The 26433-nt window shown below is 42.7% G+C and overlaps 1 protein-coding gene across 2 annotated transcripts in view; it reads left to right on the top strand.

Moving 5' to 3' along the window:
• Positions 1–26433, top strand: part of DIS3L2 (DIS3 like 3'-5' exoribonuclease 2) — a 181269-nt gene that overhangs the window by 85108 nt on the left and 69728 nt on the right. For both annotated transcript variants that reach the window (XM_039713783.1, XM_039713782.1), the window contains 2 exons: positions 8427–8506; positions 23746–23858. In XM_039713783.1, the coding sequence (XP_039569717.1) occupies positions 8427–8506; positions 23746–23858 (193 nt within the window). The remainder of the gene's footprint in view (positions 1–8426; positions 8507–23745; positions 23859–26433) is intronic.

Genomic DNA, 26433 nt, shown 5'->3' with positions numbered 1-26433 from the left:
CTCTGGTGCTGTAGCTGAAGAAACCCAGAACTACTCCAGCTGGTGAGGTGGTGCATCCCTGCTGTGGTATTTTAGAGCTGATCACTAGGACAGGCTGGTCATTACAAGGAACAATATTTTCCTTGTGTTCCACTCTGATGGTGTGATCTGAAACATGCTTTAACCTGTCCATCTGTCTCACTTTTTGGGTGATTGGATCTTTGTTACCAGGTTATTCTCAGATCACTCCATAAAAAAACCAACCAACCCATAAATTGTAATAGAGATGGCCCAAATGCAAGTGTATGAGGCAGAGCTGTCCTGGAGATATCACAGCATGGATTAGAAGTGGGACAGTCTGGAAAAGACTAGCAAAAATATTCTGGGAGATAAGAGATTGATTTACAAGGAGGGATTAACTGTTCAATGTGTATCTGCCAACACTGAAACTAGAAGTTTGTGAAAGATATAGTAGTTGATAGTTAAAAATATGTGGACCGAAATGAAAAGTGAGAATCATTTACGATGCTGGGAGGATAGAAAGGGGTGTTATAAGGACAAGTAAGGTAAAACAAAGAGGAAGCCTTTCCTGTGCAACCCAAAATAGACTGTAGTGTAGACTGCTAAAGAAAGGGCTGGAAACTCCATCACTAAAGATGCTTGGTAGCATACAGGAGAAAGTCATTGCAAATGTATTGTCATGAGCAGCCTGGCTCTGACCTATGGGGGCTGGATGACCTAATGTCTCTTCCATTTCTCACCCTGTGCATCTATGATTAAAATAGTTTCTATAATGCAAGTGCATTTTCAATTACACTTTGCTTTCTTGCGTGGGATAGCGGTGGTGCAGAGAACTCATTATATTTGTGGCACAATTACAGCATGACATGTAGGAAATACTGCTGGTGCTTGGCCTCCCAGAGACTCTGATCTCTTTTATAAATATATTTTGGCTTTTCAAGCTATATAGGTATAAGACTGCAGTGCTTTTTTTTCTGTCTTCCCTCTTACTTGGAGGCCATAAATATGAAGGAAAGAAGAGAAGGATAAATAGAAGGAATAATTGGTTCTGGTTCAGCAATCCAGTGAACAGTCCCTGGTGAAAATGTAAAAGTTTATTGTTGTAGATGTGTAATACACCAGGAGTCATTGTCAGCTGCTCTCTTGGACTGAGGTCTGTTTTCTGAACCAGGACAGGACATTAGCTAAAACATAAACACAGAGAAATTAAAAAGAGTAGTGCTGGTTTGAAGTTGGGCTTTCAATGCATTTTGTGCTCTGCTGGATTATTTTGGGGTTTATAACGCTCAGTGTTTGGAGGGATTAGTTTTTGCTTCCAATTATTTTATAATTATAGTTCATTTTTAAATTTACGCACCATGCCAAAAGAGTTTTGTGATGTGTCAAGTATCTTTGTCAGTCTGTTACAGGGCATTCAGACTGCCATCAGAGATTTGTCAGGGTACTTCTCTTGCAGGCATATTTTTAAAATATATTCCTTTTAAGAGGCTGTCTTGGAAGCAGCCACTCGGGTTTTAACTAAAATCTGCCATCATCAAGTGTGACAAATGTGGTAGACACTACAAGTAATAAATGTCTTTAGGAGTGAGATGTTGAAGTCTCAAGTGCTCAGGCACTGATTGGCCTCTGAAATGTCTCTTGGAGAAAGGGTACTCTGTCCTGATTTGAGTGATGAATATTAGCAGATTGATCCTTTGCTTATTGGCACTTTGTTACAAACCTGCACCGACACTGTGCTTGAGCTGGCTTTACTTGTGATTGAAGAACGAGATTGATTTCTGTGGTTGCCATAACAATGGGATTGTTGTGTGAAAAAATGTTAGTAGCATTCACTGGAGTGAGTTGACAGCTCTAGGATGCCTGTTCTCAGATTAAAACAACTGTTTCCAGCTCTGAGAAATGGTGTCTGCTTAGCTTTTGCAAGATGATGCTCAGCAGGGTCTTAGAAATGACCTGAAGAGCTTTAAGATTCTAAAAGTGCCTTTGCTATGCTTAATTTTAAAATGCCAGCTTTGAGCTGGAGTTAATAAGGGTAAACCAGGAGGCTGAGCTTTCACTCCCACCGGGCTATTGTGTGTATTCACAAAGTAGAGAGAACAGGACAATCTAAGGAGTCCCTAGAAGAATGTAAATGCACTGCAAGTGTCTAGACATGCAGTCAGTCGTACTGTGTCTTAGCACTGACATACTCAAGTTTAAAGAAGGCTTGTACTGCTGAAACTTTAATAAACATTGGTCATTCCTGTCTCACCTCCAGCTGAAGCAGCCTGGACTTTGGAAATGGGCTGATATTTCTGCAAAAGATTCAGCTTGGTGCTTCAGGAGCCTTTGGGTGACTGGAGGGACTGCGGGCCATGACAGCAGAGCCTGGGGTGGGCAGGGTGTCAGGGAGCTGGTTGGGTCTTGAAGGCTGGAATTCACAGACAGCAGGTTTCAGCACCTTCAGGCTTCTGGTGTGTTCTTTGTTCTCTTTTGTAGTTGTTTAGGATGTGTTGGTCTGTAAATGTCTAGTGAACATCACAGGAGACTGCTTTGGTCTGAAAGTTGCCCTTGGGAGGGGAGTCAGAATGGTGGGGGATAAATGAGGTAATTACGTTCAGGTGCCTTAATTCTATCAGCTTCCTAACACAATGAAGTGGAGAGGGAGGTGCTGATCTCTTCTCCCTGGTGACAGAACCTGTGGGAATGGTGGGAAAGCTGCACCAGGGGAAGTTTAGACTGGATATTATGAAGCCTTTCTTTACCAAGGAGGTGGTACAACACTGTAACAGGTCTCCTAGAGAGGTGGTTAATGCCCCAACCCTGTCAGTGTTTAAGAGGCATCTGGACAAAGCCCTTAACTACAACGTGCTTTGGTTTGGTCAGCCCTAAATTGGTCAGGCAGTTGGACCAGATGATTGTTGTTGGTCCTTTCCAACTGAAACAGTTCTGTTCTGTTCCAGTTCATTCACTTCCCTTCCATTTCCTTCTATTCCATCCTCTGTGTCTGGGTTTCCTGTTGGAAGACTTCCAGTAATTCCCTGCTCAGCACCTTCCTTAGGTGCTCTGATTTTCTTGCAAAGAATCTCTCTCTTTTTCTCTCATGAGACTTGGCAGTCTAAATTCTGCCCACAGCCTCATTCCTGAGCACTCCAAGTTCAGACAAATGTCAAAGCTGGGCCTTCAGCCTGAGTGACTTGAGATGGTGGTGGCTGCTGCCAGGACCAGGAGGAGTGGTGATCTGTATCACACAGGAGCGTGGACATGGTTTGGCTGCCAGCTGACTTATGCTTGTGTTGCCTGGGGTGAAATTCCTCCATCCTCTGCTTTGCCTGGTTCCTGAATAGCTGGGTCATACTTTGCTTCTTAAGGCCTCTGCCTGCCATGAAAGGTTACACCAGCTGGTAAGGACAATGTCTTGCTTCCTGAAGGGTTTTCTGAAGCTCTAGTGGGTACATGAAGTTCTCTGGACTGATATTTCATGTTGTTGGCATTTATTAGTGCTGAAAATCTGGGCTCCATGTCTCCACTGGTGAGTTGGCTCATGTGTGTGCTGCTGCTTGCGAAGATCTTTGAGTTATACAGGAGCATCTGTAGGGTGCTGCTCTGTCTATGTGCACAAAACTGGCACTTTTCTCCAAGCAGCAGGAAAACTGCACTGTTAACACCCAAGCTGTGCCCAGCTGGGTGGTCATGCCAGAAACCTTGCCTCTAATACAGCCTGAGCCTGTGGTTTGCCATTGCAGTGCTTCATCCTGCTGCAGGTAGCCTCTCTCCTGAGCAAAGAGTGAGCCCTGACCACTGGAATTTGTAATCTCCTGATGTCGTAGGTGTTCATATTTTATGGTTAAACTAAGTGGTATGTTTAATTCTGAGCAGTTTAACTGGCAAAAATGAATATATTGTACCAATCTTTGAGGCACCAACTGTGCAGTGTTTTCTCTGCTGATTCTTGTGGATACCTTAGCATAGATGTATACATAGATGTATGTATTTGCACAAAGTAAAACAAACTGCTGTTGCAGTCCTGTGATCTGTGAACATTTTAATTACCATGACGGTAATTCCAGCTCACCAACAGACTACTTATCTTACCTCTACTGCTGCACCAGCCATTTATTTTAGGTCCTGTTAAAGGTAAAAAGACTAACTGCTCTGCAGACATGCTTGTCTGCTTTAATTAGTCTTCCTGATGCTGCTCAAAGAGCACTGCACTTAATTAGCTTTCCTTAAATTAGGATTGATATACCAGCCTGTATAGGTTGACACTGTCATTACTGTGTAATAAACTAAGTGCTCTGTTCTGTAATTCTTTTTCCCCAGGTGGTTGATTTGCAAGATGCCAGGCAGAGCCAGGTTCATCAGGGCCCTTGTCACTGCCATGGGGCTGGAGGTGGCTTGGCCAGTGCTGCGGGGGCTGGCAGGGTCTGGCCAGTCTGGGTGGCTCCTGCTTTTCTGACTCTTGCTGGCAGGCCCACCGTGGTCAGTTGTGAGTGGTTTCCCTGATCCTCCCAAAGTCTTCCAGGCATTGCCTTGCACTGGTGCTCGAAACCTCTGAAACAAGGAGCAGGGAGGAAAGGTTTTGTTCTTCCGTTGGCAGAAACTCCATGCCAGAGCAAGTTCACCTCTGCAAGCCTGCATGAGACATCTGTTTTACTTGAAGATGTTCCTGTAAAAAGTGGAAGTTTCCACATGGAATTTTTTTTTTTTACCAGTGCTGAGGGATTCTTAAAGGCATATATATATCTCCAGTCTTTTCCAGCATGAGGACCAGAAAATCTCTTAACTCTGTGTGTCTCTATCTCTTAAACCATTTTCTTTTAACCAAATTGTGTGTATGTTAGAACAAGTGGACTTAGATAATCTCATTACTTTTACAAGTGCGTTTTGACAATTTGAAATTAATAAACCAGGTTTTTATTAGGTGTGATGACAATGAGAGATGCTTCCTTTGAGGCCCTGAAAGAAGGGAGAGAGGGGGATGATCAAGCTTCTTAATCCAGAAGGTCACCTTGGTGGCCCTCCAGAAGCTGGAGACACTGCCAGTTTGCAATACCTGTAGTCAGTGCAAATGTGTGTGCATGTAGCTGTGGATTTAAGTAACATGTTCCTCAGCAGGTGCACGAAACATTCTGTCCCTTGTGGTTTGATGAAACAACTCACTGCAGGCTGGTTGGTCTTGTTGCTGGTTACAGTCAGAAATGTGGTCTGATCTCTCTGAAGTCCCTCGTGCCACTGCCTTTGGGGTGTTGCACAGCCTGACAGCATGGTCAGGGCAGCAGTTTGGTCAGGCCCTTCCCCTTCACAGGGCATACTTGCCACATAGCTGAGAGCAGTGTTGTTTCTTCACCCAGGTGGTTTTCTCAGCTGCCTCCAGGGTGCTCCTGGCGGTGTGTGCAGGGGTGGCTGGTGCAGGGGCCAAGGGAGGGGACAATTGCAGAGTGTGCTGCCCACACCCAGCCTTTCCTACCCTTGCTTCCACTGCATTGCCTGATTCTCCAGGATGAGAGATGGCTCTCTGTGGCATCCTGGAGATAAAAGTGATACCACTGACCCTGGAGGAAGAGCAGGAGGAGATGGCTAAGAACATGAAGGCTCTGCAACACTTCTGAAGTATCCTAATGCCAAGGAGTATCATTCCCTGTTTTACTTGCTCAGTGACTTTCTTACCTCACCTTGCACTCTGTGCCCAGAATAAACAGCCTGTGACAAGCTGCAAGTCTGAGTCCTTTGAATAGTTCTAAAGGAGAAACAGATCTGAGCCTGGTGGTTAAACATATCTGAGCTGGTGAGAAATGCTAAATCAGAATTTGGACCTCACTACAAATTTGTATCTGTGAGTTTATGGATCTCAGACACCTGTGAGCTGTGCCTGTGCTGGCCATTCCTGTGCTGGGGGACAGCTCAGAGCCAGCCAGCGTGTCCCCAAGGGCAGCAGGCTGAGCACTAAGGGAGGCTGGGGCTGCCCCACCAGACTTGCAGGTTTGGACTCTCTGAACTGGGACCACCACTGGCCTCTGCAGTAGACTTGACTGGCCAAATACATCTCAGCAAAACAGCCCATTAGTTGCTGCCATTGTATAAATGTGGCAAAATATTTGGCACCCCTTTTTTCCTGCTCACTTCTATTTAGGGCAGGCTGCAAATATGCACTTTGTTGAAACCAATCTGCTAATTTTTAAACTGCCTGGAGCTACAATTCACAATGGGTGGCAGATGCTTGTGGTAGCAGGCCTTGAACATCTGGGATAAGCTCTGTACTCCCCTGACACAGGAACCTACATTCTCTTTGAAGCAGGTCTTTTTTACTTACTCACTTGCAAGATGAAGCAAGCCATTTGTGTCCATTCAGTTGACTCTTTTTAAATGAAATAACTTAAAGATTTGCTGGATGTGGCTGGGAGGACACTTTATACCCTGTGCATTAATGGGACCTGGTGTAAATACATGCAGGCTGGCACATGTGTGTGTCTCCATGCTGTTTGTAGTATTGGAGTGTCTACTGCATATGCACAGCTCCCTAAAGAGAATTGCATGGGGCCTTGGACTGGTGGTATTCTGAAATTCCATCCTTACGTGGAATTTGAAGGAATAGATCTTTATGGAATTAAGGTTGTTGGCAAACCTTTAAAAATTGCTTGATTTTTAGTGCTGGCACCAACAGATCAAAGTCCTGGTGTAGTTGAAAGATTTTATATCTTTCAGTGTCACAGTCTCTTAATTTGTTTAGATGCATGCAAAGGATCAGAAACTAATGTGCATCTGGGGATTAGGACAGCTTTGCTATCCAATCTGAAAGCCAGCATATTCCAAAAGATTTTCTAAGTCTCAGAAGGCAGTGAAGTGCTTTACTGATTTTTATGTCTTTGAAAATCTCTATTTAGTGTGCCTGGTGGAATTACATAAATAAATGCTGCCAGCTGTCTGACACCAGCAAATACCTCCCAGAGCATTTCAGTATGGAAGTGGTAGGGCTGCAAAGCTGGGGACACTTCTCTCACTGAGATAGCACCCATCCAAAAAGCCTTTCTAATTTCATGTACACTTGCTGCTTTAAGAATTTGCTGTAATTTTCTCCTCCCATCTCTCCTACCCCAGGAGTAATACCAGTGGTTATGCTGTAAGAAAAATAATGTGTGTGTGTTTGCATTACACATCTCTAGAAGGGAGTTTCCATCATGATATGAGTCTTTCTGTGGCAAAAAGAAAAGAAGAAAACCATGGTCTGATCTCTTCCATGGCAGCCTCAGCCTATACCATTGTGCTTGGGGATCCTTTAACTAGGGAGGGGCTGAACTTACTCTAAAAGTTAAGATAAAAGCAAAATAAGCCAGCAAACCCATTAGTGTACTGACCTCATTGCTCTTCAGCTCTGGTCTCACATTCCTCACAGTGCTTGGGAGAACTCTGCTCTAGTCCAGAGGTCTGGGAAAGAACTTGCTGTAGGACAGCCTGGGATGAAGGGAGGTCCTGGAGCAGGAGTTTAGGAAGTCTTATTTGTTGAATGCTTCAGGTTTTGTGTCTCACTGGTGCCAGGCTCTGCTCTGTTAAACGTGATGGTTCCTGAGTCAGATGCTTTATTTGTCCCATCTGTATGGCCACAGACCATATCTGTGGTCCTACTTGGTGTGTTCCCAGTGTTCCTGCCACCCATTGCTACAGGACATACACATGTGAGCCTTCCAGGGCAGGGCTGCAAATTCCAGGTGCCACCTGGAATGGTGAGGTACAGCACATGCAAAAGGATGTTCAGCTTTCCCTGAGCAACAAGCTGATCTGTAAGATCTAATGAGCTGATCTGGAGCTTGCCCTTCCTATAACTTTCATATTTTTTCCCACTGAACCTGCTTTTCCCTTTGGTCCATAATTGGCAGTGCAGGTTTTGTAAAGTCCTGCATCTCCTGGGTGTCTTCACTGAGACCAAAACTCTCACTCAGTATTGTCACATCCAGCCCAGTTTGTACATGTTTCAGTGCTCTGCTCTGTGCTAGCTGTGCTCATGGAGTGTCAGATGGTGTGACATCTCCTCTTTGGCATGGACATGAGGGTTATTTGTGTTCCATTTAACTTAGCAATTAGGAACAATCTATTTTTACTCTAGCTGCAAGGCATCTAGACTTTTTCCTGCTTGTTTCTTTGGAGTGAACTTGATGGGCTAAATTGTTTAGTTTTTGTGAGGGAATATCTGTAACGAAATGAAAGCTACTAAGACCAAGCAGTTAAACCAAAAAGAAAAATGAAAAAATACCCAAGGAGATTCACTTGTCTAAACTGTTTTTTAAAAAATAGATTAGATTTAGAATTCAGATTAGACTGGAAGATGTTTCAGCAGAGTCTTCTGAAAACATGGTTGTTGTTGTCTGGATGTCTCTGATGGGCTCTGTGTTTTGATACCTTCTTCGTGACTGGGAGATAAATTTTTCTTTTCTTTTTTTTTCTTTGGATAGGAAAGAATGCATTTTCACCATCGACCCATCAACTGCCAGAGATCTTGATGATGCTTTGTCCTGTAAACAACTCCCTGACGGTATGAGATATATTTTACAAAATACTTCTAGTGTTTGTATTCAGCTGTTGATATACTTGTATCTATAATTTGTCCTGAAGTATTCTTTGCCAAATATAAGTAGAGTAATAAACTAGTTCTTCTCCTGTTGTTTTAATTGCTTGTTTTTAGAAATCTTGGAGCAGACATCTTCAAACTGCACTCAGACTTGGTGTTAGAAAATGCAGAGCCACAGTGTTTTGCATAATCAGAGCTGTAATTTGATTTGAGCAGATCTCAGCTGTCTCCTGTCATTATGGGAGTTACAGCTGAATAGCTAATACACCACTTCTGCAGGCTAAAGTCAAGCAGAACTTTGACCTTGTGTACACAGACCATGGGTAAAGGAATCCAGTCTTTTGAAGGTCACTGGCTGAATTGTTTTTTGGTGTTTATGGGATGCTGGGAATTGTCAGATGAGCACAGTGTGCCTTATAAGTTGTGTTTTTCTTCTCATTGCCTTTTGAGCTTTCTCTTCTGCCTTATTTGTACTTTTACTATGCCGTAAGCCAACAGAACAGAAAGTAAAGCTCCAGAAGCCAAATCTTGATGATTATGACCAAAGGAACTTTTCTCTTGTAAGCTTACTTTGCCATCCAAGCTCAGCTCATTTAGTTTGATAAGATCCAGTAACAGGCTTGGTTAGAAATATTGCATGATTATATTAACCTATCCACCCCTAATAATGAAGATAAAGGTTGGGTTTTTGGTTTTTTTTTGGTGTGGGTTTAGTTTTTCTTACTCTTGCTTATCATCACAATATGATGACATCCAAAACATAATTTCCATTTTTTAAAGTTGATTTCATACTGTGCAATGAGGCCAGTGAATTATAATGTCATTTAGACCCAAGTACGGAGTACTATAACAGTGCTGTAAAACGGATTAAAAAACAGTGGTGAAAGACAATTTGAAGCCAATAAAATTAATTGTACTCTACAATAGCAGTTTTCAGGCAAGATTTAGGAAAAAATGCCATTCTGTTTCACAGAAAATTGAAAGAGTCTTCTTGAGAGATCCTAAGCTGAGCTCTGTTCTCCCTCTTTCCACTTTGTCATCTGAATCACTGGAGGTTTATGACAGCGTTGTGATCCCACAGGTCCACAGATCCAAAGTGTTGAAACTCTGGCTTCTGACCATTTACTGTTCACATACATGTGGGTTTTAGATGCTTCAGGAACCACTCAGTCAGCTGGTTTGTGGTGCATTGTTCTCTTACCCATAAGCCATTTGGAGAAAGTGTTCAAAGAAAGTATCAGTGTGAGCAAGCATTCTTCAGAATTCTTTCTGCCACAGAGCCTGCAAAGCCATGGCAGCCCTGCCACTCTTGCTTGGGGCTTCTGGGTATAGGTAGTGATGAGGGATGTGGCCACGGTCCTTAGTTTGCATCCTGATGGGGAATTTAGAAATAGTTCATTCCATCAACCTCTTCCTGGCTGGGACTGGGCTCTGTCTAGCTGGGGACATGCTTCTCTTCAGTTTCTGGCACAGGGGACTTCAGCCCACAGACCTGCAGCCGGCAGAAGACACCCAGATCTATCTCCTGTCACAAGTTCCTGGGACATTTTCTTGCATGAGAATTGAACCTCTCTGGACTTGTTACTTTTTTGTCCTGGTGTGAATTTAACTTGTTGCTCAGTGATTTTCAGTCTGTGGTCCACTGGCCCCTGTGGCACTCTGTAGGGTACTATTACAAGCCCATGAAGTGTGGCTGGAGAAAGCAGGGATAATAAGTCCATCAGCAGAAGTGAAATTTTCTAAGGTATCTGTACTTTGAGTTAAAATTTTTTCAGGAATTTCCAGACTTAGGTCCAAAACCAGTGCTGGGGTCCTTTGGGGTCACTTCACTTGCTTGCAAAGCTGTGGCTGTTTGCAGTTCTTCAGTGTTTAGGAAGAGCCCCTATGGGAACCTCAATCTTATGCTTGTAGAGCCTTTTGACATGTTTTGGAGGTACCCTGTGAACTTTTGGCTCTAAAAGTTGCTGTGATGGCTGCAATTATTATGACAAAGAGTTGTTTTAGAAGTTAAGAGCGTGTCCAGGTCTGGCAAGGCTGAATCTCTCATGAGGGCAAAGTTGTGTTAAGAGTTAACGCAGCTTTTATTCCAAATGTAAACGTGGTTACAAGAAATTATTATTTTTTCCATCCCTTTTGCCCATATGTAAAACACTTTAAAAAACCTCACCAGAAAAATCCCAACATGAGCAAACCACATATCTTGGCATCCTCATGATGTCAGGAGATCTCCAAAAATCAACAGAGAATGCAGAACCTAATTCAGAATTCTCTGTTGGTGTATAGCACTCTGAATTTCTACAAAAAAGCACATTAATTGCCCACACTTCCTCTGTCAGACAGCTAAATCAGGGCATTTGAGAAGATTTTGGAGAATTAAATTGTCTATGAGTATTCATTGATAATTTATTCCAGACTGTGACAGTTTCTTTGCTTTGAAGGATCTTAGGCAACAAGCAGAGAGATAAGTGACTGTCTTTGCACCTTTGTGGAGTTTCCAGCCTCCTCTTATCAGATCTGGTCAGTGGATGATGGATTCACCCGTGCTACATCCTCTGTAAAAGGTGGAAAGGAATTTTTTTGCTGAAGTAGCTCACAAATCTACCATGAAGAAGTACCCAGCAGCAGAGTGTCACTAGCAGAGGAAGCATGGGATGGCTGTGGGAAGAGCTGTATTTTTAATGGAGCTTGCAGTAGGATATTGCAGCAGTTGGAAACTTTTCCAGGGATATATGTTTTAAGTGGGCCAGTCAGGTTTTGAGAGGATTTTATATTGGAGTCTGTTTCTGATTAACGGCCGTGCTCCTCGTTATTGTTTAATGATAGCAGTAGGGAGGTGAGCTTGCTGTTCACATTTGTGAGTGTATATTTTAAAAGAGATCAGCTCCAATAAAGAAGGAAAATAGGGTTATTTATGTAACAGCTGCAGAAATATGAACAAACTGTACTCCATTTAGATGATTCAGCATAACCTTGGAGTAAAAGATGGCTCTGGCCTGCACCTAGTTTCTACAGCCTTTGTGGAGCTTTCAGGGTAGCTTGAGGTTTTAAACAAGTTCATTTCAGTCAATGCTCTTTTGTGATCCTTTCTGCACGTCTTCTAGCAAATTGCTGCAGCCAGGAAGGCACAGCAGAACCGTTCTCAGGTCGTATGGATGTTGCAGAAAACAGCTGTACTATTTTCAAGCCTGAATGTTTTCACCCAGGGTGCAGAGGTTTAAAGATTTATTCTGATCTCAGCGTGGCAGGTGACCTGTGAGTCCCAGTGATGCCAGGCATGTTTCTCACACTTTCCAAACCTCTTCTGGGCATTCTCTGCCAGTGGTGCTTGCATTTCTGGTAATGTACACTACTGATGCAGTCATGTTTGAAGGCTGCTTACTGGTAGGAGTAGAAATGGAATTTGGCACATTTCAAGGCAGACAGTTCCTTCTAGTGAAAGGTCAGGCCATGATGGGAAAAGATGGAGCAGAAATTATGGGGGAGTATTTTTGAGGGATTGTCTTTTGCTGCTGAGCTCAAAGCAGAGCTTTGGGCTGTACTGACAGAGCTCTGTACATCTTTTATTTGTATATTAATAACTAACATGGCTCTCACTTGTGTTTTACTTTCATTCCTGTATTCTTACAGTCTTTTACAAAGTAATTTAAGTTCAAATAATTTACAACTTTTTTAGGAGGAATTGTACTGCAGGATAGAAATATTTTCTACAGACTGTTTGCCCTGGTTTCCATGTCCTTAGTGACACTGGCTGGTTGCATTTTGGAGTGAGGCCATAAATAGATGCAGTCATTGACTCTTCCCAGTGTTTGCCTGATGACCCAAACAAATGAGGCTTCTGCAGTGTGCAGCCCCCTGGTTTTTTTCTGTTTCCCTTAAATCCATTCAATCTGTTGGTGAATTTTAATCAGATGTACCTAAGGGAAATGGGATAAAAACATCAAACACATTATATTTCTGTAAGTGTCATAATGGAATATAAGCAAAGCAGAGAACTTTTCTTTGTGACCCAAATCTGGGAAGAGTGCAGCATGACCTTTCTGCTTAGCACAAAGTTCCTTGTGAGCTACAGTTTTTGGGAAAAGAGATTGAGACTTAGATCTCTGTTCAAGGAGCCTATTTCATACATTTTAGTAAAGCCAACTCATGTTTTGCCAAATGTTGAGATAAAATTCTCCCTTTTCCACTGTAGGCCTCCAGGCTGTGGGACTGCTTTTCTTAGGCCTGGACAACTTAGTAGACATCTCCTGGTGTGTGAGCTCCAGAATCTTGCACTTGAAAAACACCTGTAGAGCCCTGGTAGCCCCAAGATGTCTTCTACCATCTGAGGAGACTACCTGGTCTTCCTCTCCTTTGACCTGCATTCTTTCCTGGTGTAGTTTGCAAACACTTAGGGTGCTTTAATTTTGCCAAGTTCTGTGCACTTATATTTGATTTTTAAGATGTAAATATTCCCTCTTCTATTCAGCTTCGTCTCCCTGGCCACTTAAGGACTTGCAGGGTGACATTTGCTCTAGGAAAATGTGGTACAGGACCCTTCAGCAAATCCCTTTGGTCCCTGCAGGACAGAGTATCAGGAGAGTTTGTAAATGGAGTAAATGTTTTTGTAACTTTGCAAATCTTTGCTTAAGATAAACACTGAAGAACGACCTAGTGTTGGATCAAAAGCTACTTTTGAAATGAGTATGGACTTATTTATCAAAAATAATTTATGAAATTACTATGCTTCCTTCTTTGTAAGCTATTTAAGCTGAACAGACACCAGACCTCCAGAGAAAATGACAGAAACACATTGACATATGATTCAAATGTCAAATGATCATAAACTGCAATTTGCGTAGATTTACTGCAGGAGTCAAATATGGGTAAAATAAAATCTACCAGGAATGGGATTGCGTGAAACATTGGGTCAAATTTTACTTTAGTATCAGACATAATTAGCCCGTCTCTCCTGTTACCTGCTGGTTAATCTGGGGATGTTTTGTTGTGTCACCGGGAGAGTGAAAAATACATATTGCAGTGATTAGAAAGAGGCACATATTCTTTCTTCCTATTGAGGGCTTGTGGTTGCACATTCATTGAAATATGCAAAATGCTCTCAGATCTCTGCCAAATCCAGATCCCTGCTGTGCCCCACAGCAGGCTCCTGTGTAAGGCTGGGAGCTGCAGCGTGTGCAGTATATTTTGTCTCTTCTTTTTGAGGTAACGTGGGGTTGTGTGAGGAAACACACATCACTTCCAATTTCCAAGTGCAGGGTTGAATGGAATCAGAGGGCTGAATTGAGTCAGCTTTTCTCCCCCAAATATCTCTCTTGAAATTGGTGGGACAGCTTGATGACGTGGGGCTCCCCTCAGTTCCCCTGGGAAAAAATAGGGCAGGTTGCTCCAAACTGCTGGTGGCTGAAAGGGAAATAGACTGAGCCAAATCCCCAGACAACTGCACCCAAACTGGGTGTTAAGGTACTGGGGTGCTTAAGGAAGTTTGGATTTAGTTAGAGCATTGACTGCTAGAACATAATTTGTTAAAACTTTTTTTTTTTCATATATTTGAAAACTGCTTGTGAGAAGGCTGATTAAAAGCTTGGTTAAGCAAAATTGAGCAGGGTTTGTGATTAGTAATCCATATTTATTGTGTTGGATTTTTATGTCATGTATAAATATATTATAAATATTTCATCCTTATCCTAAAAGGTTTTTTTGTGTGTGTGGTTTTTTTTGTTTGTTTGTTTGTTTTGGTTTGGGGTTTTTTTGTTTGTTTTTGTGGGTTTTTACGGTGTGCAAAGAAAGCTGTGTAGCAAAGAGACATGGGATTAAAACGAAATAAAAGATATATTAAGGTAACAAAGACTGTGGCTGCAGAGCATGCAAACAGATGTGCAAATACCAGTAGAATTACTCATAAAAGTGGGTTTACTTTTCTGCAGGGAGGGGGGATGCTCTGGGCAAAGTCGCCTTCCAGATCATTTCAGTTCATGAATTCAGGACCTGGGACAATTCCCCAAAGATTTAGAGGCGTGGGATTTTGTGTCCTGGTGGACCTCGCTGATATTTGTGGATACAAACTTAAATAAAGAGAGTGTCTGATTGTGTATTGAAGGGGAAAAAAAAACCCTTTAAGTAGACAGATAATGGAAAGAAGATCCAGAAATTCTTGTGCAAACAGATCTGAAAGCATTTTGCCTACGATTTCCATTCATGAAAAAGAACCCCAAGGACAAGGAGAGTCTTTGGAGAAGAACCACAGATTATAAGGGATGACCAGACAGACTTAGAGGGAACGGGACTTTTCAGTGAATGTAGCAAATAAAAGTCAGAAGCTATGTGAGGCAGATAAACTTTAGAAGGGTACAAATAGCTGGCAGAACATTCCCACGGTTATCTTCGGTTGCATGTTCTGTTACATGTAGGCAGCAAAGGAGTTACTGCTGTACATTGTCTTTATTATCAATTTTATGAAATGGTAGGATCCCTCAGAATCACTGGGTTATTGTTTTCACTTGTTATGTATTGCAGTGCAGTCTTTCAGAACCCTGATGAACAGGGAAAACATCTTACACAGTAATTCATTACAGTATTTCTTGATTGTCAACTATTATGCTAGATACACAGAAAGAGTAAAACTAAGTGCAGATGGAAATGTTTTGGAAATCTTTCCAAAAATAAACAAAACAGTTGGATGGCTAAAATTGAAATCTCAGTGACTTCCTTCTGTTTCCAAAGGAGTTGAAGAAATGTCAAGGCTGTTCTGTGGAAGTACATTGCATGTGTTTGGCCTAGCAGTACACCCCAAGGTCTCTTTGAATGCCTGGAATGCTCACTCAGCCTTGGATTGCTGTGTACAGTAGAGATATCACAAAAGGGACTGACCTAGCAGCAGAGAGAGGCTGGTCCCTCCCCACTCTAAACCTTCATTTCAGGAACAGGATGATATCCTACACCCAAAAGTACATCTCAAAAGCTGTTGGGTGTCACTTCCCATCTCTTTAAATTCAAAGACTGCTGATTTCCTGGTAGAGCCTCTTGAATCAGTCTTGGAATAGAAACAATTGATGACGTGAATACCAGAAATTGTCCTTTTACCTTTGTCATGTTGGCTGCAAACCTCACTGCTGAGAGGCTGCCGAGGGAGCTCAGGGCAGTCTGCCTTGGTAACTCTTCCTCACCAGCAGAAATTGCTTTCTGAGCCAGGAATCTGAGTCACAGCAGCACAGCCATTGCCTCTGTGTGCTGATGTCTTGACATCTTGTCTTGATGAAGGGTGGAAGATCCATCCTCCAAGTGTTGAATTTGAGCCTGCATGACAAAGATTCATGCTGGGTCTAAGTTTTAAGTAGTCGTCTAGAGATTCTCCCAGATGTGCCCATACAATTAGTAATGACATTCAGTGGATAAACCTGATGTGTTGGGGGTTTGTAGCTCCTCTTAAGTTGCTCATTACTTGAGTCTTGCAAAGAAATCAATAGTTTACAATAGCTCTGAGTGGAACTTTGTGTTTTGTCACCTCAGAAGGTCTGTTCATCGCTCATGCAGGCACAGAGGAAACCAGCTCTGCTGTGAACCTCTGCAGTGTAAGCAGGTACCAGCACAGGAATGGGGACAAAACCTGCATGGCCAGAAGGTGGGACACAGGCATTGCTGCATGAGGAACCACTGTGTCTGGTCTCAGCCTTCCCATGGACACCTTTGATATATCAAAGGAATGTTACATTGCCTTTGTTTTCCATCATTGTACTGTCTGTCCCCAGTTGTTCTGTGCTCTTTCCTGATTTTTACTATTGCAGTATTTGTGCCCTACTTGTATCTGTATTTTTCTGCTTGTATCTTGCTCAGCAGCGTGAAAAACATCCTTATTCAGTGTGCTTATTTTGTTGGGTATCATTGCCTGTGTCCTTCAGTCTGCAATTAAATGTTTTATCTTGAACATGCTGTGTGAATTCTGTCCTGAGTATTTAGTGTTTTTCCCCCAGGAGAATTCGCTCCTCGTGTAAGTATCCAATGTAATGGTGCAGGAGTAGTGCTTGCACAGAAGGGCTCTTTCATTCTTCTCCAGAGTTATTGCATCAGGTTTTAAGGTGGTTTTCAGGACAGGTGTAGGTAGTAGGTGCCTTCTGGGTGGCAGCATCTTCTGTCACAAGGTGATGAAGAGCTGGTGTGGGTTTGCTCATCAAGCAGCTCCCTGTGTTACTCTGCCTTGGTGATGTGCTATCATCTGTGAGGTCTGGCATCACCTGGCTGGTGCCAGCATTGTTGTCTCCAGCTCATGGGAGTTTGGAAGCTGGGAGAACACCACCAGCACAAAGATCTACCCTGGGTTCCCATAGGAGGATTGACCTTCCTGCTCTCCTGAGAGCCTGAGAGAGCTGACCAAGAGCCATCTCTGAACATCCCCTTCAGATGTGGGAGGTCACCTTTCCTGCAGGATCTTGTGCTGGTTTGTGTGCAAACTTCAGGGCGCTGTAGTGCACAGTGCATGAAGTGCCACCCTATGAAGGTGCCCTGGCTTTGTTTTGAGGTATAAAACATGGCTTTAAAATTATATAAAGTGGTTTTAGGACATTGCTGAATTTATTAGCTGCTGCAGACAAGAATTTTATGCAATTCACATGAAAGACCTGCTTCCAGAATTTAATTTAGTAATAGATATAGTCTCCTCATAATTTTGAAACTATTTTAAGGATTGCTGATGGCTCATGGAGAACTCTAGAAAATATTTCTGCTTTTCATCTTCACTTGTCCTTTGCTGCATTTAATGAACAGATGAGTTTTGTTTTGGACTTCATCTAGAGCCGGTCACAAATTGGTTTGTACAATTGTAGTTGTCTCTGTAACATTCAGTTGATGCAAGGGACAAAATGCCTGAAGGTCAGAGTAAAACATTACTTCAAGAATCATGTTATTCTGGATTTTAGACTCATTGATGTCCAACATTGACCTTTTAACTTAAAGAAGAAAAGAAGAAAGTAACAAAACCCCTGTTATGTTTTATTTTTGTGAAAAACTCTGATTTTTTTAATTCTCTTAGAACTGCTAAAAGCATCACTTCACAATGTCACCATTCCTGTCAGTAGTTTCTCAGATGGTTGTGGAAGTTGAGGAAGTGCCTAGACTTTCAGTATGGGGAGAGTTAACATGTAAAGATGTTTTTGGGTTTTTTCCTCCCTACTCTTGTGATCTCATGCTGTTTCTCAGTTTGGGGCCATTCTCAGTTCTGCTCATGTTGAGGACTTGGTCCATCTTCCAGCTCCTGAGTTTCGGCAGTTAAATGAGAAAAGTCACAGCTTTTATTATCTTTACATCAGCCTGGCTCCTCAAGGAGAGGATGAAGATTGAAGGTTTTAATTGTGATTTAAGAAGCAAAGCAAGAGCCCAGACCCAGCCAGCACCTCTGCAGCCTGATGCTCACACAGTGCATGTGCCACCTCCCTCAGTTTGCCATGTGAATGTTAAGGGTCTGACCTTGGCCACCTCTCCAGGTGCTACAGACACCAAAAAGGTGACCAAGCATAGTTCAAAGAAGAGTTGAAATTTCTTGGAACCTTGGCCAGGCTGTTCCTGATGTTCTAAGTCTCTCTGTTACTGGTGGGTGAAGTGGGTTGTTTCTCTGGGACAATTTTCACTCAAACCAGTGGCAGAGGGGTTTGATAGCATGCAGCATTTTTTTTGATTGTTACCCTTTAGAGGCGTTCATTGTTTGTCTGGGCAGACAGTTTTTCAGTTTTGAAGTTGTTGCAACATTTACTAAGTGGATGGAAATGTTTGGATGAAAAAGTTGCTGCTCTGTGCCCTGGGGACTTCTCCTGCTCTCAAGATACAGGATCTGATCCTTTTCCCAGAGTCTTCTTGTGAGGTTATGTCAAGGAAGAGACCTTTAAAGAAGGAAAAAGCTATTACTTGCCCAAAAAAGGCTGCAATTAGTTGCATTTCAGTTGGCTAAAGGGCCATCATGTGATAATTTAAAAAATATGTTTTCTTGGTAAGCAAGTTAATGGATTTATGCTCAGTTGCAGTGTCTTCAAAAAGCAAAATGGCCCTAGGGTAAACAAGTAAAATTTAAGGACTTTCCATGGTATTTTAAAATAAGTAAAACACACTGTCTGCTTTTTTGAACAACTTGTCTTCCTTTGGTGGAAAAGTAACCTCAGCTGAGAATTAAAGCCACCCACCTTTGTCTTCAGACTCCAGAGCAGATAAAAAACTTGCTCTTTCTGTGGTTCCACTTTATTAAACTCTTCTTCACTTCTCCACCATCTTGCACTTCCTTTGCTTTCCCACTTGCTCTTCTTTCCTGATCAGTCATTCTTTTTTCTCTCTTTTCTTCTCTCTCTATCCCAAGATGATCACTTCTATAACCCTTGAGCTGTATGTGTTCATACACATGCCAAAGACAAGCAGAAATATTTGGGTCATGTCATTCATTTAAAGGTGTGTGTTAAAGGTCTGTGATGGCCCCTTCCTGGTTCCAGCAGCTTCCCCAAGTCTTGTTGCCAATTTCTGCTTCAGTGCAAATTACACTGGGTTTATGCCCACCCCTTTATGGTCTGCAGCCCCCCTGGCTGTCTCTTAACTGTGATCACTGTCCTCCCCCTTGATGGAGACTCCTGATCTTCTGTAGCACTGCCAATAGCACCAAAATGTGTATGTAGGTTATAGGCCTCATTTCTCTCTCTTTATGCAAGTTTTTCATACTTTTGCAAGGTGCTAAATATTGCTTAGCAGATAAGAGCAACAGCATGATACTCCCAGGGTTGTGGAATGGGAAAGAACTGTAATTATTTGCTGCAAGAGTTTGGTCTACCCAGGGAACAGCTTGGGACTGCCTTGAAGTGCTGGCAGCAGGTGGGTAGTTGGCTGTTTTCTGGATAGAGCAAACACTTTGCAATTTGCTTTGAACTCTTCTGTATCTCACTGAAGGGTGAAGACAGTGCTGGAAACAGTATATACCAAAAACCCTGGCATTTGATTTTAAGTTGACTTAACACGTTTGTTCATGTTTGACTTCCCTCCTGAGGATGATGATGCTTGAAAGTGAAAAGTATTTCTCTCCATAAATGGGAGAGAAATACTGCATGGTAGAGAAATACTTTCTGATGTTTTATCCTTGAAGAGCTCTGGTTTTCAGTTATATGACCCTAAAATTCACATATGCTAGGGTGTGAAGTGAAATTGCTTCATCTCTGGATTTGTGCTGTTACTGACGAGGGTTGCTGATGATGGAGAAGAGGGATTTGATTCCAGTGTGTTCCCTCACATACTGTTCAAATACATTCAACTCAACTTTCTAATTCCAGGGGCAAGTGCTCGATGTGACCTGCTGGGTTGACAGCTCTTATGAAGCATTTACAGATTGAAAATGCCTTTTCCTTCTCTTCCAGATCCTTCTTACTAATCCCTTTTTGTTTATAATTTTTTCAATAAAGAAGGAAATAAGTTCTCTGAACTGTTTTGTCATAGAGAATGAGATCATCAGGGAAAAAAAAAGGAAAAAAAGAAACAGCCTGTTCTTTATTCTGCAAGGTGCCACTAGCTCTCCTTTGATTTTAGCATCACATTGACGCACAGGAGATTTTGGGCTGGGTTCAAACAAGCCAGATCCTCAGCTCGAGGAGCTGATCCTTCTCCAAAACAACTGTGTGCCCATTGTGCTGGGGGACACCTGCCTTTCATGGCTCTGTCACTCGTTGAGCTCCAAGAGGGGATCCAGGCTTCCAGAGAGTTGGTGAGACACAGGTCCATTCTGTTCTGCCATTGTCACAGCCACTGATGGTAAATGAAAGGCAAATTGTCCCCTCTGCTTGTGGCATCACAGCTGTGTTGTTTGCAGTCAGGTGACAAGTCCTGTCCCACTGGCTCAGAGCATTGGCCCAAGGGGGCTTTGGGTGGCTGAGTGCCCATCCCTTTCCCTTTCTGCTTGCAGACCTCAGGAGAGCTCCTCATTGCAAAGGGCCTCCTCGCTGGGTTTTGCAGTGCTGTGGTGTGATTTCAGACAATTCTCCTGTCTCCATCTCTGTCACGTCTCTGTGGTTGCAGAGAGGAGCTGATAGGGCTCAGCTGGTTAATAAAACACCCCTTGCTTGATTCTAAACTGCATTCCCTGTTGCTAAACATCTCCCAAGAGCAGCTTTGCAGCAGCAGAGTTTGAATGGCATGACAGTTTTGCATCCACTTTCAGATGAAATGATTTTAAATGAGAGAGTCCCAGAGATCCTGAGTGAAAGAAGCCATCCAAGTGCCTTCAGCATTTTTCATTGCAATAGATGCTCCCTGCAGCTATTGCTTTAATAGCTGCATATGAAGTGTCTGGCTTAATCTTCTGTACATTTTAATGTAAATTCATTTTAAAAAACCCTAGCCTTGTACTGGTAGTGTATACCTAGCATAAGGAGTTGTTGTGCAGCTTTAAATTCCCTGTTAAGAGAATTTGGGATGAAAAAAATCTGTAGTTTGTAAAAGTACTTGTTTCTCTAAGACATTTAGGATAGAAAAAGTCTGTCGCAATGGAGAGCTACGTGGCGAGGTTTGAAGGCTCTCTTTGCTGGAAAAGTGTATGTTTTCAACAAAATGGAGGTCAAGTAGACCAGGCCTATGGTGTGTGAACCATGTGGTGTCCTCCCTCTACCCTCTTCCTCTGATCTCTTTGGCAAGACTTTTTACTCCATGACTCCTGGTTAAATTCGCTTTCCCTTTCAGGCCACTTTTTCTCCTTTTTTTTTCCTTGGGAAATAACATGAGTCTTACAGTGTGAAATGTTCCTTTTGTGACTTTGTCATAAAAATTAATGAGACTAGAAAAACAGTTTGTGGACCTGGAACAGAATTCTAGTGAAGAATATTTCTCTATCCACAATGCTCTTTCAGTTTAATTAGTAAATAAACCAGGGAGAGAGCAGCAGGCAGGTATTTCTGTGCAGGCTTAGGCTGGTATTTTGTCTAGCACATTCAAAAGCAATGATTTGAGAGAAATCAGATTGGTTGATCACTGTGCTGTATCTTCAAGTTCTCTTGGTCTGAATATTTTGGGGGTGAGGGAGATAGGGTGATTCATACATGAGCAAGACAAACCAAGAGCTGCCAGTTTGCATTATGTCAATGTATGTAAGAAAATATTTAGATAGAATTTCCATTAAAAGTTCAAAAGCAAGGGGCTCACGCTGACCCCAGCTTTTAGAAGCTCTGGTGGGAAACCTGAATGAAATTTAACTCTGCTCAGTGTGTTTTCGTTGGCTGACTCCATGTTTTATTATCTCATGCAATGAGATCTTTCTTGGTTTGTCGATTTTCGATGAAGGACAAAAAGTTCATGTATGTAACAGTGCACATATTGAATTAAAGTGCGATTAAAGGCATGATGTAATGACCCCCTCTCCTTTTCCTTTAGTCAATATTTGCCTGCAGGGTCAATACGTTACAATATTGACTTCAAAGTATTCAATATTTTTTTACCTTCTGAGTGTGTTGGCTTTGAGTATGTGTAATATTAAACCTGTTGGTTGAACTGTTGGTCTAAGACTTACTGTCTAAGTAGTTTCAGGCTTGGATGCCTAATCCATGTAGAGCAGCTTTCAAGGCATGTGATAATATCACAACACAGCTGTAGGCAGCTTTCTGAGGTGAACCATTTAATCTGCAGTCTTTGCTCCCAGCTTCCTGACAAGTGGTGGAATTTGTCCCTTGGTGTGCAATGGGATTATTGCCCTCTCTCCCTGCTGCCATCATATTGAGTCTCTGCAGGCCCTTCCAGTGGCTGGAGGTTATGTGAGCACATCTAAACCCCATCCCTCCTGCCTTCTGTGTGTGTTTCTGCTGCCTTTGCATCTGTGCTCTGTGGAGTGCACAAAGGCTGCTCAAAAGCAAGGTTGTGCTTTACGTACTCACAGTGCTGTGCAAACATGGCTTAATGAGGTTAAATCGTTATGAAGTCAGGCAGCTCTGCAGGGTGGGCTGGTACTCATTTCCCTGAGTTCCCAGCTGGGCCACAGTGGGCTGGGTGTCTCCCACTAATAGGAGGCTGAACCCTCTCATGCTTCCTCTTCATCTGTTTCCACTCCTACTCTGCTGAAATCCTGTTCTGGTATCCATCAGAAGGGCACACAGGCACATGTACTGCTTAATGACAACAGCTATGAACCATTTATCCTTCAAAAACGTGACACTCCAGAGAAGGGCTTTGATAATGTTCTTTGCAAGGTGTATAAATAAACAGGATTGTCACCAGCATGGGATCTTATTACTTTGTCTCTTTAAAAAAATTAAGGAAAGAAAAAATATTTATAGATACCAAGAGGTTAGTGAATTCCTCTAAAGAACCAAGTGTTATAATTAGGAACCCGCTGCACTTAGAACTATTCTACAAATAAGCACCTCAAATCCAGCCTAGTCCTTCCAGAGAAAACAAAGGTCAATAGGCTGCTTTGAGGATTAGCAAACCCGAATTTCTTGGACCTAGGTACTAATTACTTCCAAAGCTGAGGATGATCACTACTTCCAAATCCGAATTACTGCCAAAACCTCATGATAAACCTCAGCAGTACTCCTCTCCAGCCTAACTTTTGACTTAAGATGCTTTTGAACTGGACTCTAATTAAAGGGTAAAAGACCAAATCTGAAGGAAAGGCAGTGTAACGGTGGAAATATTCTTCTAGTGGAAAGCTGCACTTCTGCACAGGCTGATCCAAAGTAATTGAAGACTTCCCATGTCCCCAGCAGCAAACTGGGCTCATCCAGGTTGGTGCAGTTTGATAACCCAAAAACATTGGGTGCAGTCACACCCAAAAGTGTGACTGACTGCTCCATACTAGGGAAGTGGGATCCTGCACTGCCTGTGTGCTTGTGAGGTGGGGTTCCATCTTTCTTTCACGCTGTTGTCTGGCAGCAAAGGGATGAGGACTGGGCTCTCTTTTACAAGCTCCTAACTGGAAAGATTCATCCATGTGATTTTGAATGGTTTTCACATTTCCACCTCTGTACTTGAGGATTCACTTCCATGTACATTCACCGGTACAGTGGTGGTGAATTTGAGAGTGGTGGTGAATTTGAGTGTCCTGAGAGACCACGGTTTTCATCCCAGGTGGAAGAAGTAGGATGAAGTATTGGTTTTGTGTGATTTTGGCATAAAGCAAAAATATTGAGGGAGGGGGAGAGGAGTCAGAGTTAAATATGTCATCAGTTCATTTCTGCTCACAGCCTACTGACTTCCTTGTGCAATTCCAGGGAACTTGGAAGTGGGAGTCCACATTGCAGACGTGAGCTACTTTGTACTGGAAGAGACAGCACTGGATAAAGTAGCAAGTGAAAGGGCTACCAGTGTCTATCTGGTGCAGAAGGTAAGGACAGCGTTTCCTTTGTTTGTCTGATGACTGTGCCTTCACTTACCATAAATTCATTTGCAAGGTTCGTTTTCTGAAGCTCAAAATCAAAATCTGGCTGTTATTGCAGCACATCTGCAAAAATGAGTAAGTTGGTGGAAACACAGAAGCTGGCATAGCTGCTCACTACCTTGGAGTTTATGGAGAGAGGCTGGGGTGGAGCAGCAGCTTGTGACCCTCTGACTGTGGTCAGTGTGTGCCCCACATGAGCCAGGGCTCACCAGCTCAGTGCTGACCTGAGCCAAGCCTGACACACCCAAGCTGGCTCCTCTGCCTTGCTTTTAGGGGCTTCAGATTGGCAGATGTGAAGGATTTTGTCTTGCCTTTGGTGCAAGAGTCCTGATGCCTCAGAGAAATGGATTTGTGTCAGAGTAGGATGTAAAACACTCAAAAAAACAAGGAAACATCTTGAGGTAAAACAAAAGGTTCACACTCTTACTTTATCTGGATATCCCAAATAATGGAGGAATAGTGTTCCTTCATCATGCAATGAAAAGATGCTTGAAATTATACTGATTTTAGCTTATCAGAATCAATGTTAAGCTCAAGTTTAAAGTTGACTTCCAAGCTTTACAAATGAACAGGTTCAGGTTTAACATTGTTGGAAAGGAAATGTGTAGGCTTTGTCTGTGCCTGTCTCATTTTCAGTTGAATGTGAAGAAACACTTTGTAGCCCATCAGATACCACTGGCAGTGTGTGTGTAGGGAAGCTGGAAAACTTGGCTGTCAGTGTCCTGTGCAGGCTTGAGGCATTAGCTGCATGAAGAAAAGTGTTGAAGCAGTTTCATGGAGCAGATTAATCTGCCTCTCACCACACTCCCATTCAGTCAGGCTGGAGTCCTTGTCTCCACAGCCCCTTGTGGAATGGCGGGACATCTTTTCTATAATAAATAAACAAACATGTCCTACTTGGTACTCAGGATTAGGAGTGATTCTTCCTGTCCCTTCCCTTCCTGGATGTTTTCAGGGTTGTTATCTGGGGAGGTTTTTGTAATGATGCTTTTTTCAGTAGCTTCCTGTGTCCTCTCTTCACTTTCTGGATGACAAAATGATTTGTGTTACACTAGTGGAATCAAATTAATGGTTTGATATCAAGCTGTTTACCTTTAGCAGCTGTTCCATAGCTTTCTTTGGGTAGAAGCAGCAAGACACAGCTTTGGGGGTCTCAGGGAGTCTGGTGGGTTTCAGCTCCCTGTGGAAGCACTGTGACAGTAATGCCCAAGTGTCCCTACCAGGTCAGTGGTAGTGACACCAAAAGCACACAGTTTCTCTGTGCTGAGAAACCCCAGTTCTTGTGCTTGCTGTTCTCCACACGTGGGAAGCAATGTGTATCTCATGGAAACTGCAGTTCTGGCACCAGTTTTCCCAATCCTGCAGTCCCTCCAGTGAGCAGCCCTTGGCTTCTCCAGTCTCTGCTTCCCCCTCTGATGGATGACTCGATGGTGGGAGATGTGGGCTGGCCTAGGGGGGATGTCACTGGGGGCAGCAAAGCTTTACTCCAGGAGGATGTTGTGGCAGTATTTCCAAGTCAAAATACTGTGGTTTGAGACCATGTGATTCTTTTAGTCAAGGGAGAAGGAAGATTTTTATAAAGAAAGGAGACGTTTTTCATGAAAATCTAGTTGGATGCAGAAGTTAATTGAATTTTCTTTCAAAGTGCCTTTTCCCTCCAGCACTGCCAGTCCTGTGCAATGCCAGCATAAGTTACCTGCTGCCCCTAATCTTCAATTCATCTTCACCTACTGTGGCCCAGCAGTCAGGATTAGTGTTTTACCCACACTTCTCCCCTGCCGAGAACACATTTCAAGACAACAAACCAGGTTAGATTATGAAATTGTCAATATTTTAATTGCAAGAGATGAAAAGGAGCGAGGGGATGGGCAAAGGAACGCAGCCAGGCTGTCTGAAACAAGATGGTAGCATGACTCTTGTAGAAAATATGCTTTTCTTTGATGAAACTGTTTCCTAAGACAGCTGTGATTCTGCGAGAGGTTAGCACCGTGCTAATCCTCCAAAAGAAGTTAAATAAAGCCACATATTTCATTTTCCTGAACCAGAAGGGGAGTTATTGTGTAATTGCTAGTGGTCTATTTAATACAAGTCAAAAGTTTTTGAAATAAGAATGTATCAGGTTTTAAGCAGCAAGAAAACCTAAACAGTTTCCTCTTTTTTGGCACATCTCACAGTGTTATTTTAGGTGTGAAGCAGCTTGAGTGAGAGTTCAGCCATAAATCCCTATAATATTTTACTGGTCCTATTTTACACTGGAGATCAAAGATCAGAACTGTAAGCCTGTCTTCATGTCGAGTCCAAGGACTCCAAGACATTCACTTTTGACACCAGCAGGTTGTCAGGGTGTTGATATTTTGATAATTTCAGGCTGAGTAACAAAGAATTGCTCGAACTCTGAATTCATGGAAGTGTTGATACAACTCCTGAGGAGAAATCTTGGCTCTTAAATAAATTGCCTCTTTCCTTTGAGTGTCTTTTAGTGTACAAGCAAGAGATTTGCTGAGCCCACTCCACTGTTGAA

Source organism: Passer montanus, unplaced genomic scaffold (assembly GCF_014805655.1).
Source record: "Passer montanus isolate IOZ18808 unplaced genomic scaffold, ASM1480565v1 scaffold29, whole genome shotgun sequence".
Classification (NCBI taxonomy): domain Eukaryota; kingdom Metazoa; phylum Chordata; class Aves; order Passeriformes; family Passeridae; genus Passer; species Passer montanus.
Note: the sequence above shows the minus strand (reverse complement) of the source record. Positions and strands in the feature narration are given on the sequence as shown.